General features: G+C 41.8%; 1 protein-coding gene across 6 annotated transcripts in view; it reads left to right on the forward strand.

Moving 5' to 3' along the window:
* synj1 (synaptojanin 1) overlaps positions 1–14,498 on the forward strand; it is a 113,544-nt gene that overhangs the window by 30,528 nt on the left and 68,518 nt on the right. For all 6 annotated transcript variants that reach the window (XM_041210957.1, XM_041210956.1, XM_041210959.1 and 3 more), the window contains exons 3-6: positions 1,802–1,888; positions 8,234–8,501; positions 8,920–9,145; positions 12,376–12,459. In XM_041210957.1, coding sequence (XP_041066891.1) covers positions 1,802–1,888; positions 8,234–8,501; positions 8,920–9,145; positions 12,376–12,459 — 665 coding nt within the window. The remainder of the gene's footprint in view (positions 1–1,801; positions 1,889–8,233; positions 8,502–8,919; positions 9,146–12,375; positions 12,460–14,498) is intronic.

Here is a 14,498-nt window from a genome sequence, read left to right on the forward strand (position 1 = left end):
CTGCTCTTGTGCCCACATGTCTGCCCTTGGCCTGCTGCAATGTTCCAGTGAAGCTCAACGCAAACTGGAGGAACAGCACCTCATCTTCCGACTAGGCACTTTACAACCTTCCGGACTTAACATTGAGTTCAGCAAATTTAGATCATGAACTCTCTCCTCCATCCCTACCCCTTTTCCTATCCCCCTTTTTCCAATAATTTATAATTTTTTATATTCCCCACCTATTTCCATCCATTGTTTTATGTCCACCTTTTAGCTTATTTTGATCCCTTCCCTCCCAACCCACCGGGGCTATCTGTCACTTGCTCGTCCTGCTATCTACTCTTAATGTCATCATTAGCACGTTCCTCCACTAATATCACCACCATCAACACCCCTTTGTCCTTTTGTCTATGACATCTTTGGCAATCTCTTCTTTGCCTCCAGCTATCACTGGCCCTCCATCCAGCTCTACCTGTCCCACCCCCCTCAACTAGCTTATATTCCACCTCATCTCTATATTTCTTAGTTCTGATGAACAGTCATACGGACTAGAAATGTTAACTGTATTCCTCTCCGCAGATGCTGTCAGACCTGCTGAGTTTTTCCAGGTATTTTTGTTGTTACTGAAGGTGGCGTTTCTTTCTCAATTGTCTTGAGACATTCAGAATCAACAAAGATTAGAAAGAATGAGGCCAGTTGTTGCTCTGGCAACTTCCTTTTCCTCATCTGTGTTATCCCTTGGTGATCTCTTTCACAAGCATAGGGTTAATTTTCATATGCTGCCAATGTCCTTACCTCCCTAACCTCTAGACCACCTCTGTGATGTCTGGCTGTCTATTATGGATGATACAGAATTTCCTCCAGCTGAATAAGACTAAGGCCGGGATTTTCCGGCCCCATTTTGGGCAGCACCCCAGCCAGAAGTCCATTGACTTAGGCATGATCGGAAGATCCTGGCAGTGGGTGGGTGCAGAAAATCCTGCCTTATGAACGGAGCCATTGTCTTTTCTCCATCATAATCTTCACACTTTCATTAAGTGTCTCTTGCCAACAATTTTGCTCAGGCTGAACCAGAACCATGTTATTTGACCCAGAGCTAAAGTTCAAATCCACCATCATATCCATCATTTAGATAGTTTACTTTCAGCTCCACAATGTCACTACCTCACCCCAACCTCAACTGAAACCCTTAGCCATATCTTTGCCCCCTCTTGACTTGATTTCTTGAATCGCGTCTCATCCTCCATCCTGTGTAAGCACCAACTTGTTTAAAAGCTAAGACTCTTGTCTGGTGCTGTACTCAGTTTACTTCTCCATTACATCTGTCTTTGCTGCACCCCCTCACCCCCACCAAGGCACTAAATTGAAATTGTATCCTTGTCTTAAAATCTTTCCATGCCTCACCGTAACCTATCTTTAGAGCTACCTTCAGGCTTGTGATCTTTCCCTTGCCCATCAACCCTTTTTGCATTGCCCCATCTTCTGTAGCACCTACAACTGTCATTGCCTTACTGTCAAATCCTCTGCATCACCATCCCATGTTATTTTCACCTCTTAAAATCCTTCTTCAACCAAGCTTTTCAGGATCATTTGAATTCTGATACCGTGACTTGATGACCAGTTCTTCCTTCATTTTATCCATGTTTCTGATTTTTTTCTCCCCTCTATTAAGGTACTTTGGAATATTGTTGCTATTAAAGTGTGCTATATACATGCAAGTTATTTTTGCTTTTAAAGATAATATTGATGATGCCTTAAACGTTTGTTGGTAGCCTTTTACTATTTCCTTTGCCTTAGTCTTTTGTTTTGTTTTATACAGCATCAGCAGAGAAAGAGGCCATCAAAAACATGTACACCAAGCTACTCGATGCATATGGTCTTTTGGGAGTTTTGAGATTGAATCTTGGTAAGTAGAGAATTATAGTAATAAATTTTAACATTCTTTAATATTATAACTTTTAACAAATATAAAAATCGAATAAACATATCAATATTTGTAGTACCTTTTATGTCTTTTAAAAAAAATTAAACTTACATGATGCTTTGCTGCTGTTTATTAATGTGTGACTGCCCTTAATCTGAGGATTTGGGCTACAGTAATCACATGCTAAGTTAAGAATTTTTTTACTGTCAGTGCTTAATGACTGCCTTTCTGCAACTAAATCCCTATTAACAACAATGGAGAAAATACGATTGGGAATGACTGTAGCTAAATTGAATGATTCACAGCATAGTGTTGTCCAAAAAAACATTATAAACCATTACAACCTTTTTTTCTCCCCAACAAATTTCTCCCCATCTCGTATGCTGAAGGGATTGACCTCTTGCTGCAATGTGATATGGTTCCATAGGCATTAGGCCAAGTATTTTGTTAAAGTGGCCATTCATTACATATGAGTTTAGATGCTGGCAGAGTATTTGATATTGAATTATCACTGCAAGAATCAATCCTAATTTCCTAATCAATCAAAGCATAAGTCACCAATTAGCAATTGGGAACATTGGCCAATTTATTTCTATTATCTCATGGGATGTAGTTGTTGCTGATCCCTAATTGCTCTTGAGAAGCTGTTTTCTTGATATACGTCAGTCCATCTGGGTATCTGAGCAGTTTGCTAGGCCATGTCAGAGGACAGTTGACAGTTGTTGTGCTGTGGGTTGGAGTCACATGTAAGCCAGACCAGATAAGGATGGCATTAGTGAACCAGTTGGGTTTTTATGACAATCGGTGATAGCTTCATGGTACCATTACTGAGACGTGCTTTCAATTCCAGATGTTATAATTTAAATTTAAATTCCGCCGCTCCCATGGTAGGCTTTGAAGCTATGTACCCAGAGCATTAGCCACTGTTTATTGGTCCGGTGACATTACCACTATGCCACCATCTCGCCCTCCGCACAGAGGAGCTAAGGTCAATCAAGTGCTTGTTGATATTGCTCTAAGAACTGTATAGCTTTCATAATCTGTCTAACTCAGCTACCAGTGTCATACCAATTGGGTCATCAGATGAAGCAGGACCTTTTTAAATTATATTCTTGGAAGAGAATGGTTATATTATTTACAAAATGATTCCCTTCTCCAATGCTCCATTATAATTTTAACAAATTATGCAGCTGAATGGTTAATGCATTATTTAGCATTCAGTTGACTTAATTCGCAGTGGCTAAACTGGATGGCAAGATTTTTTAAAAATTCATTCACGGGATGTGGGCTTCGTTGGCTGGGCCAGCATTTATTGCCCATCCCTAATTGTCCTTCAGAAGGTAGTGTGAGCTGCCTTCTTGAACCACTGCAGTCCATGTGGTGTAGGTCCAGTGCTGTTAGGAAGAGAGCTCCAGGATTTTAACCCAGCAACAGTGAAGAAACGGCAATATATTTCCAAGTCAGGATGGTGACTGACTTGGTGGGGAACTTCCAGGTGGTGGTGTTCCCATTTATCTGCTGCCTTTGTCCTTCTAGATGGTAGTGGCCGTGGGTTTGGTAGGTACTGTCTAAGGAGCCTTGGTGAATTCCTGCAGTGCATCTTGTAAATGATGCATGCTGTTGCTACTGTGTGTCGGTGGTGGAGGGAGTGAATGTTTATTGGATGTGGTGCCAATTCAAGTGAGCTGCTTTGCCCTGAACAGTGTCAAGCTTCTTGTGTTATGATCTTTAGAATGATCGACCTAAATGGAGTTGGTTTATTTGGTGACTATTTTGGTGCCTTCTGAGATGGCACGTTTGGCCAGTTCCCCTGGCAGTATAAGGCGGAGGGCGCTCTGTATCTCCCTGGCCGAGATGGTGTGGCGCTTGTTGTAGTGAATGAGGTGCAAAACCTCAGAGGCAATGCGCTTGCAAATGTCAACAATGAAGGAACTCATAACACTCATGTCCTTGGATGAGATCCAGATGGAAGGCTGGACCTGGGTCAGTAAGTGGAATAGCTCTGCTTGCGAGATTTCCTTCACGTCTTGGGTGGCTTCTTGGTGACTTCGGTCAGCAATTGCTTTGATGTCTTGCAGGACGCACTGCTCTTCGCCGCAGCCGCCACCTCAGGCATTTCACTCAATTTCGACTAACTCAAGTCAGCTCTTCTTGAGTGTTGTTGGAGCTGCACTCATCCAGGCAAGTGGGGAGTATTCCATCACACTCCTGACTTCTGCCTAGTAGATGGTGGATAGGGTTTGGGGAGTCAGGAGGTGAGTTACACATCACAGGAATCCTAGCCTCTGACCTGCTCTTGTAGCCACAGTATTTATATGGCTAATCCAGTTCAGTTTCTGGTCAAAGGAACCCCCAGGATGTTGAAAATGGGGGATTCAGTGATGGTAATGCTATTGAACATCAAGGGGTGATGGTTAGATTCTCTCTTGTTGGAGATGATCATTGCCTAGCACTTGTGTGGCATGAATGTTACTTGCCACTTGTCAGCCCAAGCCTGTACATTGTCCATGTCTTGCTACATTTGGACGTGGACTACTTCAGTATCTGAGGAGTCACGAATGGTGCTGAACATTATGCAATCATCAGTGAACATCCCCACTTCTGACCTTATGATGGAAGGAAGGTCATTAATGAAGCAGCTGAAGATGGTTGGGCTGAGGACACTACCCTGAGGGACTCCTGCAATTATGTCCTGGAGCTAAGATGACTGACCTCCAACCACAATTATCTTCCTTTGAGTGAGGTATGACTCCAACCAATGGCGAGTTTTCCCTGTTTCCTATTGACTCCAGTTTTGCTAGGGCTCCTTGATGCAGCACTTGGTCAAATGCGGTCTTGATGCCGAGGGCAGTCACTCTCACCTCACCTTGGGAGTTCAGCTCTTCTATCCATGTTTGACCCAAGGCTATAATGAAGTCAGGAGCTGAGTGGCCCTGGTGGAACCCAAATTGGGCATCAGTGAGCATGTTATTGCTAAGCAATTGCCGCTTGATAGCACTATTGATGACCCCTTCCATTACTGATGATTGAGAGTAGACTAATGGATAATTGGCCGGTTTGATTTCTCCTTTTTATGTACAGGACATGCCTGGGCAATTTCCACATAGCTGCACAGATGCCAGTGTTGTAGCTGTACTGGAACAGATTGACTAGAGGTGCAACAAGTTCTGGAGCACAAATCTTCAGTACTATTGCCGGAATATTGTCAGGATCCATAGCCTTTGCAGTATCCAGTGCCTTTAATCGTTTCTTGATGTCACGTGGAGTGAACCGAATTGGCTGAAGACTGGCATCTGTGATGCTGGGCACCTCCGGAGGAGGCTGAGATGGATCATCCACTCAGCATTCTGGTTGCAGATTGTAGCAAATGCTTCAGCCTTATCTTTTGCACTGATGTGCTGGGCTCCCCCATCATTGAGGATGGGGATATTTGTGGAGCCGCTGCCTCCAGTGAGTTGTTTAATTGTCCACCACCCATTCACGACTGGGTGTGGCAGGACTGCAGAACTTCGATCTGATCCGTTGGCTGTGGGATCGCTTAGCTCTGTCTATTACTTGCTGCTTATGTTGTTTGCCACACACGTAGTCCTGTGTTGTAGCTTCACCAGGCTGACACCTCATTTTTAGGTATGCCTGGTGCTGCTCCTGGCATGCCCACCTGCACTCATCATTGAACCAGGGTTGATCCCTTGGCTTGATGGTAATGGGCGAGTGGGGGATATGCTGGGCAAGAGGTTACAGATCATGTTTGAGTACAGCTCTGCTGCTGATGACCCACTGCGCCTCATTGTTTAGGGCTCGGTCAGTAGTGGTGCTACCAAGCCTCTCTTGGTGATGGACATTTGAAGTCCCCCACCTAGAGTACATTCTGTGCCCTTGCCACCCTCAGTGCTTCATCCAAGTGGTGTTCAACATGGACGAGAACTGATTATCAGCTGAGGGAGGGTGGAACGTGGTAATCGGCAGGAGGTTTCCTTGCTCATATTTGACCTGATGCCATGCGATTTCATGGGATCTGGAGTCGATATTGAGGACTCCCAGGGCAACCCCTCTCGACTGTATACCACTGCGCTGCCACCTCTGCTAGGTCTGTCCTGCCGGTGGGGTAAGGATAGCAATGGTCATCTCTGGGATGTTATCTGTAAGATATGATTCTGTGAGGATGACTATGTCAGGCTGTTGCCTGACTAGTCTGAGATAGCATTCCGATTTTGGTGATGCCAGATGTTAGTAAGAAGGACTTGCAGGGTCGACAGAGTTGAGTTTGCTGTTGTTTTCGGTGCTTAGATCAATGCCGGTTGATATGTCTGGTTTCATTCTGTTTTTGAGACTTTGTAGTGGTTTGATACAACTGTGGCTTGTCAGGCCATTTCAGAGGGCATTTAAGAGTCAACCACATTGCTGTGGGTCTGGAGTTGCATGTAGGACAGCAGATTTCCTTCCCTAAAGGACATTAGTGAAACAGATGTGTTTTTATTAGACTTTTCATTGGACTTTTAATTCCAGATTTTTATTGAGTTCAAATTCCACCATCTGGACTGGAACCTGTGTCCTCAGAGCATTATCCTGGGTCTCTGGGTGACTAATCTGGCGACAATACCCACTACGCCATTGCCTCCCTGTGTAAGCAAATGGGTATTGCAATGTCTTGTTTTTGAAGTATCTTGCATATATTTTGAAATTCTTTGTATATCTGTTAAACTTTCACATTTTTAAACATCACACTTAAATATTTTCACAGCTTGCAATGTTGTGTATTTAATCTTGCAGCAGGAAAGGAGGCTTTTCTGTCTATTGTGCCTGTTTCAACTCTTGGAAAGAGCTATCTAATTGGTCCCACTCCCTGGTTATTCCCCCTAAACCTCCAAATTTTAGACTTCAGGGTTATCCAGTTCCTCTCTGGAAAGCTACTATTGAATCTTTGTCCGCCATTCATTAAGGATCAGGAATGTGCTGCCTGAGCCTTATCTTTTCACTGAATTTATTTAATTTGTAACTTTTTTTTAGCATTATCGTTTTCAAACAACATGGAAGTTAAGAATTGGTGCAAATTTTGTTGTACAAATAGCTCAATGTTTTAAAGAGATCTTTGATTATATTCTTAAATCAGCTCTTGAGCCATTCTTGGCCCTCCTACTCAAATTAGACCATTAATTATTTAATCTATACTGGACAGAATACTGACACTATTGAACAGCAAGGAACAATCAAATTCAAATGTTCCCTTACTCGCATTGGTCTTTGAGTCATTATGGCACAGAGAAGGCCAATTGGCCAATTGAGTCCATTATCTGACACTTCTTGTGTAAACTTTGATATTGGTCACTGATAAATACAGCCTTGGTGACCGGCACATTTTCTATTTCAAATACCCAGTATTACCAGTGAGTATTCCTCATCTCGGTATGGCATGACAGAATAAAGCTCCTTCTATATGCCACAACAGTACACTTTTTGGTCTCAGCCTCGAGTATCCAGCCTCAAATTGTCCTTTCTCCATTTCCAATTATTCCATGCCTGAATGAGATGGTCAAATAATACTGAATTTAGGCCCATTTTTTTAATGTCGGCTCACAACCACTGGATTGAGATTTCCAAAATGTATTTCAAATAGGACCCTTATAACAGCAGACAAGGAAACCTCCCATCCCAAGCTTGAGAAACAAATTAACCTACACCTGGGCCTATTTTCCCAACCCTCTATACTAAGGGCTGTAACTCATGTGCTCCAGGGCATTGTATTGGTAGGGTACCACAAAGATGCTCTGGGGAATCCCCTTCGGAAGGTCTCAGGTAAAGTTTACATGGCAATTACCCAGAAGTGCAAACTTCCCCTGGGCAATTGCCCTGCACTGGGAACCATCTGAAAGATACAATTTAAATCGCAAACTTTGGATGGTTCCAACTGGACTACAACAATAGTTACCCAGAAAAAGTTCCCACACCCAGGGGACTCTTCTCCCTCCCCCTGGACCTTTAAACTTACCTGCTTTACGGCAGCTAGTGCTATAAAAAAACGGGTGTGGCTTCCTTGCCTTCAACAGAGCCGCACTCAGCACTTGGCCTCAGGGGGTGTGCTGCACTACCTGAATCTCGCCCAGCCTTAGTCAGAAGGTTGGGCGAGACAAAATTTTAGGTAAGAAACTGGGAGTGGAGTGGCAATTCAACTCTGCCATTCTGAGTAAGTTCAGGCCCTAACTTTGGAAACAGATCTTAAAATTGAAATGCAAATGTCGAACTAATTACACCACTTGGTATCCTCAATAGAGCTTTTACATACGGCTAATTGTTTTTGTCTGCCAACTAGAGTGCATGTTTCTCTTGCAGGTGACAACATGTTGCTTTACCTTGTGCTAGTTACTGGGTGTATGTCAGTGGGAAAGATACAAGACTCTGAAGTCTTCAGAGTTACCTCTACTGAATTTATTTCTCTTCAAAATGAGCCTTCAGATGAGGAACGTATCTCTGAAGTACGAAAGGTGTTGAATTCTGGGAGTTTCTATTTTGCTTGGTCTTCCAGTGGTGTCAGTCTAGACTTGAGCCTGAATGCTCATCGTAGAATGCAAGAGCATACAACAGATAATCGTTTTTTTTGGTGAGTTGAAAATTGTATTAATGCCTAGAAGCAGTACAACATTACATTCAAGATTGGCCTATAATATTTGATTCAATGTTCTTTATTTAAAAAAAATATAGAAATCACAAAACGCTTTGTAGGCTACAATAGACTCCTATTAGCATGAATGTTGCTTTTACTAATTCAGTTGTCAGCTCTTTAAAACCTATAATTTTTGGGGCATATGTATCTAATGGAAATTTTTAGTGATGTGAATCTTGAGTCTTCTGAATGACTAGAAACTTATGAAATTAATTTATTTTTCTATAAACAAGGTGTATTATATTACTTTTCTAGTGTTTTAAAATAGCTTTTTGGAGTTTGGTGTTCTTATGTTTTGACATAGAAATATGACTGCTGACAAAGATTTCCTGTTCTTAACCTGTATGCCTCATAGGAACCAATCATTACACTTACACCTGAAGCATTATGATGTGAATTGTGATGAATGGGCTCTGAGACTCATGTGTGGAGGAGTGGAGATCAGGACTATCTATGCTGCGCACAAACAAGCAAAAGCTTGCTTGATTTCACGCCTCAGCTGTGAAAGAGCAGGGACCAGATTCAATGTGCGAGGAACAAATGATGATGGGCAAGTGGCTAACTTTGTTGAAACGGAGCAGGTACAATATTTTTGAGTCAGCCAAGTATTTAACTTTTTTGATACTTATTGTTACTAGTAACCCGTTTAATACACAGCATATACGTAGCATTGTTAGTCATAATCTAATTGGTTTTTTTTGGATTTTGGAGATATAATCTCCAAACTTATCTGTTGAGTGAAAGCCCTACAACTAATCAACTCCACGGTCAGCGGCTGACTGGTCTGTGTGCAGCAAAAATAAAAATAGCTGGAAAAACTCAGCAGCTCAGACACCATCGGTGGAGAGGAAGACAATTAACGTTTTGAGTCCATATGACTCTTCGTCAGGTCTGTGTGCACCTTAGAGATCAAATCAGCCACTCACTCATGACCAAAAATGGGCCCCCATGAAGGATCAGTCCTCGTACCAGCGCTCTTCAACATATGTACTTATGACCTTCCTCCACAAAGTCATGGCTCTTCTGCACTTGATGGCTTTGGCTTTTGAGGCTAAAGAACTTCAGGGCATTGATAAAACACTCACTGAAGATCTATATTCTCTGGAAGCGTACTTCTGAAAATGGAGACTTTGATCAAACACTGCCAAGACTGTTGTTTCAGCCTACCACCTGAACAACTTGAAGGCTGGGAAACACTTGTCCAGTACTGTGGCCAACCACTGGCCTACAACCCAATGTCCAAATATCTTGGTGTCACTCTTGGATTATACATTGACCTACTGGTAACACCTCCAGAACAGTGGAACCAAGGTCAAGATGAGAGTGAATGTCGTATAGAAACTGGTGGGTAATATCTGGGGCAGCAGAGCCAACACATCTTGCGCTGCTTCACTCCCCTGGTCCACCTAACTGCAGAGTACTGCTGGTCAACCTGGTTCAGGAGCCGCCATACAAACAGGGTAAATAGCCACTTCCAGGAAGTCGTAAGAATTATTTCTGGGTTGTTGAGACCAGCGGTGCTGAAGTGGCTTCCTGTGCTAGCTCACATTGAACCTCCATATGTCCATAGGGAAAGCATCTTCCTCAAAGAAGAACATCACTGGCTGACAGCTAACAAAGCAGTCCAATTGACACCAGCCCTCAAAAAAAAAAACCCCACAAACTTGTCTGAAATCCCATAGTCTGCACTCCACACCCTACAAACTGATGACAGCCCCACCTCTGGATGGGACGTCTCCTGTTTGATGCAAACATCACCAACCGCAACTTGGTAACTGACCTGAGCAGTGAAGTCCCAGGTTTCAACTTTCCACGGAAAATCTGGACAACCCCATACCACTTGAAGACAGCCAAGGAAGATGTGGCCACTTGCTCCAAAAGTGAAAGATGACGAACAGCTTGAATTATGTGTGGTCGTCCAAGTGAGGCCGTACCCACATACTGAGCTTCTGCCTTAAGAAATTATTCCTGGTGACATCACAACCATATTCATAATGTTAGCTGGAGCCGATGAATGGATTGTTAAACTTGACATCAGACTATAACTGCTTCCTCAGCCATACAAATAAAAAAAAAAATCCCAATGCTGTACTTTCTACTTTTTACATCATCAGGATTTAGAATCCTTAAAGTATGGATAAAGAAAGCAAAATAATCTGATTTGTAAAAATGACTGGGCATCTAAAATTGAGAGCAGAAGAAAGAGTTGCATTTACTTAGTGCTTTTCAGCAAATGAAGTACTTTTTGAAGTATAGCCACTGTAGGAATGTAGAAGTCAAAGTTTGAAAATGACCATGCCTTGCTACATGATTTTGGTGCTGTTCTCTCTCGTTACCAGTTACTCCATTTAATATTATGGTGTGGGCTGTTTTCTTCCTGGTGCTAATATTGTCTGAATGGAGCTCTTGAGCTTGTTAATTTTCCCCCACCATTCGTTCCCTTCTGCTTTTTTTTATGTTGCAAATACACTGAACCTATTTTATAGGAAATCCTTAGCACTTATGATTCCTATCCCTCCTGCAACTAGATATTTAGTCAAAGCTGCAGGGAAACATTGTCTCTCCTCCACATAATAGTATACACTGGGTTATCTTAGATTGCATAGAAACAGGCCATTCTGGCCAACTGGTCTATGCCACGTTCCACACAAACCTCCTTCCACCCTACTTCATTAGTTGTAAAATGTTTTGGGGTGATCTGTGATCGTGAAAGGTGCAAAATAAATGCAAGTCTTTCTTTTTCTTACTGCATCTAACCTTTTCACCAGGTTGCTTTCTGGGATGAGAATACTGTCCTATGAGGAGAGATTAAATAGATTGGGCCCATATTCTTTGGCATTCAGGAGAATGAGAGGTGACCTCATTGAATGCATTATAGAGTTGACGGGTTGGCCATTTAGGACAGATATGAGAAATTTTATCTGACGTTTACAAACCTTTGAAATTCTCTATCCTAGAGGTTTGTGGGTGTCAGCTGATGAGTGTATATTCAAGACTGAGATTAATAGCATTGGACATTAAAGGAATTGAGAGATATATGGGTGGGGTGGGAAAGTGGAGTTAATGTAGAAGCTTAGCTACAATATTCGCTATGCTATTCGTCTCCAACACCCTTATGGTAGCGAGTATCATATTTTCAGCACTCTCCTGATTTTCCTTGTTGAAGTTATTAATGTCTGTCTTGTATTGAGGATCTCCTAGTTTTGGGCTCCCCACGGGTGGAGATATCTCTATATCTACGCTATCAAGCCCCTTCAAATTTTAAAGATTCCTATTAGGTGAACACTCAGCTGTCTCGTTTTTTCTAGAGTAAGGAACCTAGTCTGCTCAGCCTTTCCTGATGGGTATAACCTTTTCATTTTTTATATCATCCTTGTGAACTCTTTTTTTTGCACTTTCCCGTGTATCTGTATTATGAGATCAGGGATTCCAACCTGTTCAAAACTTGGCTGAGGAAATGTGTTTTGTGGAGCTACCCAGGACGGGCTAGTGAGGATATTAAGGAATTTCCCTTTTCATGGTCCACGTTCCATTTCACCGCCTCCAGTTTCTTCCACTATTCCTGGCAATACAAATAGTGACAAGCCCTGGTGCCAAGGTATTAAAAAGAGAAGAGAAGGCAGGAACACATTTCCACACATAAGGTGTGGAAATTTCTATCTAAAAGCATTAAATTCAATTTAAATTTGTTTCTGCTTTTTTTTTTGTTATTTGCTACAAGAACAAAAACATTTGAACAATAGCTAGTCACTGGGTGCTTAAACTACAGTCTACCTCAGTTAGTAATAAGAGTATTTCCATTTCTTAACAGGTAATATTCTTGGATGATTGTGTGTCCTCTTTTATCCAGATCCGAGGTTCTGTCCCATTGTTCTGGGAACAGCCAGGGCTTCAGGTTGGTCTTTTAAAATGATGCTGGAAATTTATTTTGCAGCATGTAACAGCACAAGTAGATAAAATTTTCCATTAAGCCATGGAATATTTTTTCCCCTAGAATAAAATTTTTAAAGTTTGATTATCTGCTTTTATTATAATGATACTTGAAGTGTGATTTAGAAAAGTATGAAAACCTGCCCTAAAAATGCTTAAAGATTGCTTTTGTCAATTGTCTAACTTTGTCACAGGAACTTTCTCTCTCCTGTTGGGAGGTTTAGGGGACATTTTGGTTTAGCTGCCAATGTTAATTTATCTTGACAAATCTATTTTCAGTCCCTATTTGTAGATTCCTGATGTTAACTGGATAAATTAAAAATATCATGGAGAGGATATTATTATTTGGATATCAAAAGCTGGTTTTGCTAGAAGTCATTCTATGATGCCATAGCCTTTGTAAATGTAGATTACTATAAATAGATAGGATTGGATTCCAAATAATGGGAGTGTGCTTTAATGGATTTGCAATTCTCACTCCAAAAGTAGATATAACATCGTGCTCCCTCCCCCATTCTTAAAAAAAATGTGATTTTTCATTTTCTGTTTTTTTCTCTTCATAGAATATAAGAGCAGGGAGGTTGCGTGGGAGCTGTATAAAACGCTAGGCCACAGCTGGAGTACTGTTTGCAGTTTTGGTCACCACACTATAGGAAGGATGTGATTACACGGGAGAGGGTGCAGAGGAGATTCACTAGGATGTTGCCGGGACTGGGGTGTTTCAGCTATGAAGAGAGACTGGATAGGCTAGGGTTGTTTTCCTTGGAGCAGAGAAGGCTGAGGGGGGGACCTTTATAGAGGTTAACAAAATTGAGGGGCATAGGGTAGATAGGAGGAAACTTTTTCCCTTAGCGGAGTTGTCAATAACCAGGAGGCATAGATTTAAGGTAAGGGGTAGGAGGTTTAGAGGGGATCTGAGGGAAAAAAAATCACCCAGAAGGTGTTTGGAATCTGGAACACGCTGCCTGAGGGGCTGGAACCCTCACAACATTTAAGAAGTATTTAGATGAGCACTTGAAATGTCATAGCATACAGGGCTATGGGCCAAGTGCTGGAAAATGGGATTAGAATAGATAGGTGCTTGATGGCCGGCACGGACACGATGGGCCCAAGGACCTGTTGGTGCTGTATAATTCTGACTCTATGACTATGACTACCTCCTAAAGATTATCATCCTCACTGGGTTACACCAATTCATGGACATTAAACACTCATCACTGCTTCATGGGGTTTCACCTAGGAATTCTGGTAGACAATCTGATGGTGGAAAACATCATGGCCAAACCTGACCCTCTGCTCATAGCTGCTCATCTGCCACAGTGGGTGTCTTGCTCTTGAGTAGGAACCCTGATTGATTTATTTTTCTCCTTTTTCTAATCCAAAGATAGTGTCCAATCCCTATGGCTGCCCAAACTGAGGTAACATAACTCGGCATAGACCTGGGATTGAATCTTTGGCATTGATTGCTGGAGTGAATATTGATAAACAATTCCTTTATGGAATATGCATGTAACAGTTCACTGATACTGTATATTGCTATATGTGGTTCACCCTGATGAAACCCATAGCAAACCACAGACATTTCTAACCATCCCATCTTCACAGAATGCAATTCTGCAGAGATGGGTAGCAGGGATATTTGTAAGAAAAAGATAATGACTGTTCTTAAAATATTAAATTGTGATCCACAATTACAACATTTAGCTTGATGAAGGACTGTTAAAGCTTACCACAATGAGGTTAGGATAGTGAAGTATCAAGCAAACTTGGCTACTTGACATTTGGATTTCAAAGCAAGCAAACTTTTAACTGTCAACTTTCCCCTGTATTCAGCCAATTTAAGAAAGCACTTAATTTCTTAATTTAAAGTTAGCTAGCAAAAAATATTTACTTCTCTCTTTGGTTGAAGTAAGAAAAAAAATCAATTTTTTCCCCACATGGTTTAATTGTTATCTTATAATAAATATTTCAGTTTAACGATCCTTCAAATTCTTTCGTGTGGCT

This window comes from Carcharodon carcharias, chromosome 18, assembly GCF_017639515.1.
Source record: "Carcharodon carcharias isolate sCarCar2 chromosome 18, sCarCar2.pri, whole genome shotgun sequence".
NCBI lineage: Eukaryota > Metazoa > Chordata > Chondrichthyes > Lamniformes > Lamnidae > Carcharodon > Carcharodon carcharias.